The sequence below is a fragment of the Plectropomus leopardus genome, chromosome 18 (assembly GCF_026936395.1).
Source record: "Plectropomus leopardus strain MGB_pleo_1.0 chromosome 18, ASM2693639v1, whole genome shotgun sequence".
Classification (NCBI taxonomy): Eukaryota; Metazoa; Chordata; class Actinopteri; order Perciformes; family Serranidae; genus Plectropomus; species Plectropomus leopardus.
The window spans coordinates 29,258,702-29,264,701 of record NC_142193.1 but is presented as its reverse complement, the minus strand read 5'-3'; the positions used below and the strand labels follow the sequence as shown (position 1 = coordinate 29,264,701).

At 36.9% G+C, this 6,000-nt stretch overlaps 1 protein-coding gene across 1 annotated transcript; it reads left to right on the top strand.

Annotated features, from left to right (window-relative positions):
- Positions 1 to 2,732: 2,732 nt before the first annotated feature.
- On the top strand, positions 2,733 to 5,190 carry trir (telomerase RNA component interacting RNase). The gene is made up of 3 exons (XM_088091324.1): positions 2,733 to 3,562; positions 4,562 to 4,633; positions 4,715 to 5,190. The coding sequence occupies exons 1-3, from the start codon at positions 3,257 to 3,259 to the stop codon at positions 4,820 to 4,822; spliced, it is 486 nt and encodes a 161-aa protein (XP_087947450.1). The 5' UTR covers positions 2,733 to 3,256; the 3' UTR covers positions 4,823 to 5,190.
- Positions 5,191 to 6,000: the final 810 nt, after the last annotated feature.

Below are 6,000 nucleotides of genomic sequence, written 5' to 3'. Positions count from 1 at the left end.
TCATTTTTTGACGTTTTCGCCTTACTATAGCCTTGCTTTTTGGTTCATTTTTTTCGACATTCAATGTTATGCTGTTTTTGGCCGTTATTGCAACATTTTGTGCTACAGCGTGTCTTAGCACGCTATTTCATGTAGTTTTGAGCTGTTTTCTGCTGTTTTTGGGACATGTCATTTTTTGACGTTTTCGCCTTACTATAGCCTTGCTTTTTGGTTCATTTTTTTCGACATTCAATATTCTGCTGTTTTTGTCCATTATTGCAACATTCTATGCTATGATCTATCTCAGCGCGCTATTTTATGTAGTTTTGAGCTGTTTTCTGCTGTTTTTGGGACATGTCATTTTTTGACGTTCTCGCCTTACTATAGCCTTGCTTTTTAGGTCATTTTTTTCGACATTCAATATAATGCTGTTTTTGTCCGTTATTGCAACATTTTGTGCTACAGCGTGTCTTAGCACGTTATTCGATGTAATTTTCAGCTGTTTTCGGCTTTTTTTGAGAAATGTCACTTTTTGACGTTCTCGCCTTACTATAGCCTTGCTTTTTGGGTCATTTTTTTCGACATTCAATATAATGCTGTTTTTGTTCGTTATTGCAACATTTTGTGCTACAGCGTGTCTTAGCACGTTATTCGATGTAATTTTGAGCTGTTTTCGGCTTTTTTTGAGAAATGTCACTTTTTGACGTTTTCGCCTTACTATAGCCTTGCTTTTTGGGTCATTTTTTTCGACATTCAATATTTTGCTGTTTTTGTCCATTATTGCAACATTCTGTGCTACAGCGTGTCTTAGCACGCTATTTTATGTAGTTTTGAGCTGTTTTTGGCTATTTTTGGGACATGTCATTTTTTGACATTTTCGCCTTACTATAGCCTTGCTTTTTGGGTCATTTTTTTCGACATTTAATATTCTGCTGTTTTTCTCTGTTATTGCAACATTTTGTGCTACAGCGTGTTTTAGCACGCGATTTCATGTAGTTTTGAGCTGTTTTCGGCTGTTTTTGAGAAATGTCATTTTTTGACGTTTTCGCCTTACTATAGCCTTGCTTTTTGGTTCATTTTTTTCGACATTCAATATTATGCTGTTTTTGGCCGTTATTGCAACATTTTGTGCTACAGCGTGTCTTAGCACGCTGTTTCATGTAGTTTTGAGCTGTTTTCTGCTGTTTTTGGGACATGTCATTTTTTGACGTTTTGGCCTTACTATAGCCTTGCTTTTTGGGTCATTTTTTCAACATTCAATATTCTGCTGTTTTTGTTCGTTATTGCAACAATCTATGCTATGGTCTATCTCAGCACGCTATTTTATGTAGTTTTGAGCTGTTTTCTGCTGTTTTTGAGACATGTCATTTTTTGACGTTTTCGCCTTACTATAGCCTTGCTTTTTGGGTCATTTTTTCGACATTCAATATTATGCTGTTTTTGGCCATTTTTGTAACATTCTATGTCATGGCTTGTCTTGGCACGCTATTTTATGCAGTTTTCAGCTATTTTCAGTTGATTTTGGGACATGCCATTTTTTGCCATTTTTGCCATACTATAGTCTTGCTTTTTGAGTCACTTTTTCGACATTCAATATTATGCTGTTTTTGGCCGTTTTCGCAACATTATGTGCCATGCCGTGTCTCAGCACAGTATTTTATGTAGTTTTCAGCTGGTTTTGGATGTTTTTGAGACATGTCATTTTTTGCCATTTTCGCCATACTATAGCTTTGGTTTTTGGGTCATTTTTTCACATGCCATATTATAATATATATAATAAACTGTACAGAATGCTGCACAGAATATCCTAAAATCCCAGAAATGTCCTAAAATCAGAGAAACGTCCTAAAATCTTCTAGAATCCTAGAAACATCCTAAAATCTGAGAAATGCCCCAAAATACTTGAAATGTCCTCAAATCCTGGAAATGTCCTCAAATCCTGGAAATGTCCTAAAATTTGAGAAATATCCATAAATGTTAGAAAAATGAACTAAAATCGTACAAACATCCAAAAATAAGAGTAATGTCTTAAAATCAGAGAAATTTCCTGAAATCAGAGAAATGTCCTAAATCAAAAAAAATCTCAAAATCCAAGAAATGTCCCAAAATTCATTAAGCTTTCTATAATCCTAGAAACATCTTAAAATCTGACAAATGTCCCAAAATCCAAGAAATGTCCTAAAATCAATCAAACTTTCTAGAATCCTAGAAACATCCTAAAATCCAAGAAATGTCCCAAAATACTTGCAATGTCCTAAAATTCGAGAAATATCCATAAATGTTAGAAAAATAAACTAAAATCGTACAAACATCCAAAAATAAGAGTAATGTCCTTAAATCCATGAAATGTCCTAAAATCAGAGAAATGTCCTAAATCAAAAAAAAATCCCCAAATCCAAGAAATGTCCCAAAATCCAATAAACTTTCTAGAATCCTAGAAACATCTTAAAATCTGAGAAATGTCCCAAGATACTTGAAATGTCCTAAAAATCAAGAAATATCCATAAATGTTAGGAATGCACTAAAATCCTAGAAACATCCTAGAATCAGAGAAACGTCCTAAAATCCAAGAAACGTCCTAAAATCCCAGAAGCATGTATCAAAGCAGGCTGAGTATTCCTGCACTGCAGTAACTGCATATAGACTGTATGTTAGGCAGTAAAGTAAAAGTATCTTTACATACAGTCTTTGTGACAGCAGGACAATAACAGAAGGACAGTTCCACTTCCGGCCCAGCAGGGGGCGCGCGCAGCGGCAGCGTGACGTCACGAGGAGCCCTTAAACATGGCCGACAGAGAGTGGTAGATGTCGAAAGTTACCGAAAAGCTTCGTTAAAATCCGCGAACTTCTTGGTGTTTTCTGCGAGTATTTGAACTTTGCCGCGTACCTCAGCAGTATTATTACATTTCGGTCCTCGTCACACATGAACCGGAGGCTCGTGCGGAGTTTATTTGTCCGGAAAGGCCTCGGTAAAGCGGACATTAGCCCGCGGTGTTAGCCACGTTAGCAGTCGGACCTGCTTTTGTTTTTGTCGGCGACGGGACGAAATGCGATAAAGGACTAATATTGCAAAGACAGTTTCCTTTTTTATTCAGTGTTCATTTCATGTTTTCTGAACTGGACGGTTTTGCTGGATTGACTCCGGAGCTGTTTTTGTATTGAATTGCGGGTGGGGTCCAGCCTGTTTTGCAGCGTGTTGATTCAGCAACAAATCCACACTTTTCCCAAAAAAAACGGGGTCAAATCCTCGCGTTTAGCGGCTGGACTGCATCTGTTTATGAACATGGATCCAAAGCGCTCTCACGGTAAACCTCAGACAACCGGCGGCGGCGGCGGCAGCAGCAGCGACTCGAGCTGCGGCAGCCCCGCGTCCCCCTCCGGCAGCCCCGCACCGGCCCCGAGCAAAGCGCCGGCTCCCGGGGGAAACGTGTTCGCCAACGACGGCAGCTTCATGGAGATGTTCAAGAAGAAGATGGAGGAGGAGAAGAGGAAAAGAGAGTCGCAGCGAACAGGTGGAGAACCGAGAGCCACCGAGCAGGGACAGACAGCCGCGGAGAGGAGGCCCCCTCCGGTGACGAGCTTTGTAAGGGGTTTAGCAGTTGTAAGATGAGAGCAGAGCTTCAGCACTACATGCACCGATTCACTTGAGTTATTCCGCCCTGAATAATGACAAATATTTCAGTCTGAAAACTGGATCCACACCAGTTTGCTTTTGCTGCATTCAGACGCCTTTTGCAGGCATTTAAACCTCTGACACCTGAGCCAGTGGGTTTGATTTCTTTCAAAATAATATGAACAAAATGCAAGAAATGCACTGCAAATTGCAAGAAATGAGTAGGTTTTTTTTATATAAAACATTTCCAGGGAACTAAATATTTAAGCAAAATTATTTTTAATTTATATGCATTAAGGTCTTCCTTTTTTTTTGCTTTGATTTTTTGTGTGTTTTTGTTTATATTTTTCCTAATTTTCAGGAATTTTTCTTGTATTTTTTTTATCATTTCTTGCTGATCTCTGAAACTTGGGCAAATTGGGGTTTTGGGGTTTTTAAACATCAGGGAATAGGCAATGAGCAACTTTGCAAGAAACGTCCTGCAAATTGCATGAAATAAGTAGATTTAGAAAAAAAGAAAAAAAATCACATTGAGCTTTATAATTTTCAACTTTATAAAATTGTTTAGAATTATGATTATATACTTTTTAAAAAAAATTATATATATATATTTTTTTGACTTTTTAATTATTATTTTAATTATTATTTTTGTGATCATCTTTGTTACTTTTTAGTAATTTCCTACTTTTTTGGGGGTGATTTCTATGTTTTTGAAAGAAATCAAGCCAATCCACTCAGGTTTCGAAGAGTTAATTGCCTGTTGCATTTCTCACACGATTGCAATATTTTTTGTGGCAGCATGTAATATTGATAAACGAGTGAAGACTAGGGATGCTCCTGATTGATGTTTTCACTGGTGGTGCGGCAAAAGACTAAAAGTAGACTTTCTGCTCTGGTGTAGTCTCCTTCATTGACAGTCCGTCTACAAGGGCTCCTATAACGGTTTCAGTCTTCTATCCCCTAACCCAGGTGGGGAAGCGCAGAGGCGGTGTGTTCCTAAAGACCGGCATTGTTGCGAAGAAGCAGAAAGACGACACAGAAGTAAGTTTTTTTGGCGACGAGTCAATTTAAATTGTTTCTTTTGACTTAAACGTTAATCGCTCTGTGCTTCCTCTCCTGCAGGCTGAGCCAGGCAAGAGCGATGCCTGGTCAAAGTACATGGCCGAGGTAAAAAAGTACAAAGCCCACCAGTGTGGCGACGACGATAAAACCAGACCGCTGGTCAAGTAGGCTGCAAGAGGCGAACGTGAAGCGATTTTTTTAAGGGGACAGCCATCTGGGAGAAGCTGCGGGAGGGCCGGCCAATCCTGACCTTCTCATACTGCCAGTTTAAGTTTCCCTTCACAAACTGCTTAGATCGACAGGCCTTTTACCCCCTTTTTTGTATTGTTTTTGTCTTTGCTCGTTACTTGTTGGACTCTGGTGAATCTGATCGGCTGTTTAAAAGTGTTTCAGAATCTTGGTGTTCATTATTGACCATTATTCTCTGTAAATGTTTTCAGATTTGTCACATCTGGGTTAATTTAGGGTTCATTAATAGTTGGATTTAATTTTAATAGCCAAATCCAGGTGTCAATTAAATCTACACTGCCCATGAATGTGTGGTGTTGTGCCTCAGTTTTTGTTACGGACACGACCTCAATACAATTCAAGACTCTTTTTTTTTTGTTTTTTTTAAAAAGATTTTTGGCCTTTAGTGAGCTATTGGGTGCCCAAAATTACTTTTTAATGCCACTCAGAATAAAGTTAAACAAGCAAAAAAACATGTTATGTTACAGTATAAATTTGGGTAAAATTAGACTCTTTTGTTTTTGAGAAATTGGTTTTAGTTTTTCAGTAAAAGTTAATTTTATCTACATCAAATGATGAAAAAACTCTTTAGAGTGGAAGAAAATCAAAATATTATCATAAAAGTATCTATTTGATTTACCAACAGAAGTGAAAAATGTGAGATTTCACTGATTGGACTTCTATCATGATTCGTTCAAGAAAAGGAATTTATAAAATTATTCAACAAAAAAATAGATGTTAGGAATTATTTTGAGATTTTACATACAACAGAAAAAAGGATTCATAAAATCCTACCTCCTATGTCTGAGTATTTTTATGACTATTAAGATTAAATTAAGTCTTACTTTGTGTGAGATTTTACTACTTTTATTCCTATCATAATGAATTTATGATTTATTTATTTTTTTAAATGAAAAATGGATATACCAGTCATTTTGAGATCATACATGCAACATCAGAAAAAAATGATTTATAAAACCCTACTTCTGATGTCGGAGTAATTTAAGGACTTTTGAAATATTAATATAAGTCAATTACATTTTTTCAATTTTGTTTTTTACTGCTTGGATTACTATCATGGGTTTATAAAAACTAATTAATTAGATTTAACAAAAACT

What these genes read in the sequence shown, in the direction of transcription:
- trir (XM_088091324.1), top strand. Translation starts at nt 3,257, where the DNA reads ATGAACATGGATCCAAAGCGCTCTCACGGTAAACCTCAGACAACCGGC. An exon ending in CCCCTCCGGTGACGAGCTTT is followed by an intron (nt 3,563 to 4,561) that starts GTAAGGGGTTTA and finishes CCCCTAACCCAG; the next exon opens with GTGGGGAAGCGCAGAGGCGG. An exon ending in AGCAGAAAGACGACACAGAA is followed by an intron (nt 4,634 to 4,714) that starts GTAAGTTTTTTT and finishes CCTCTCCTGCAG; the next exon opens with GCTGAGCCAGGCAAGAGCGA.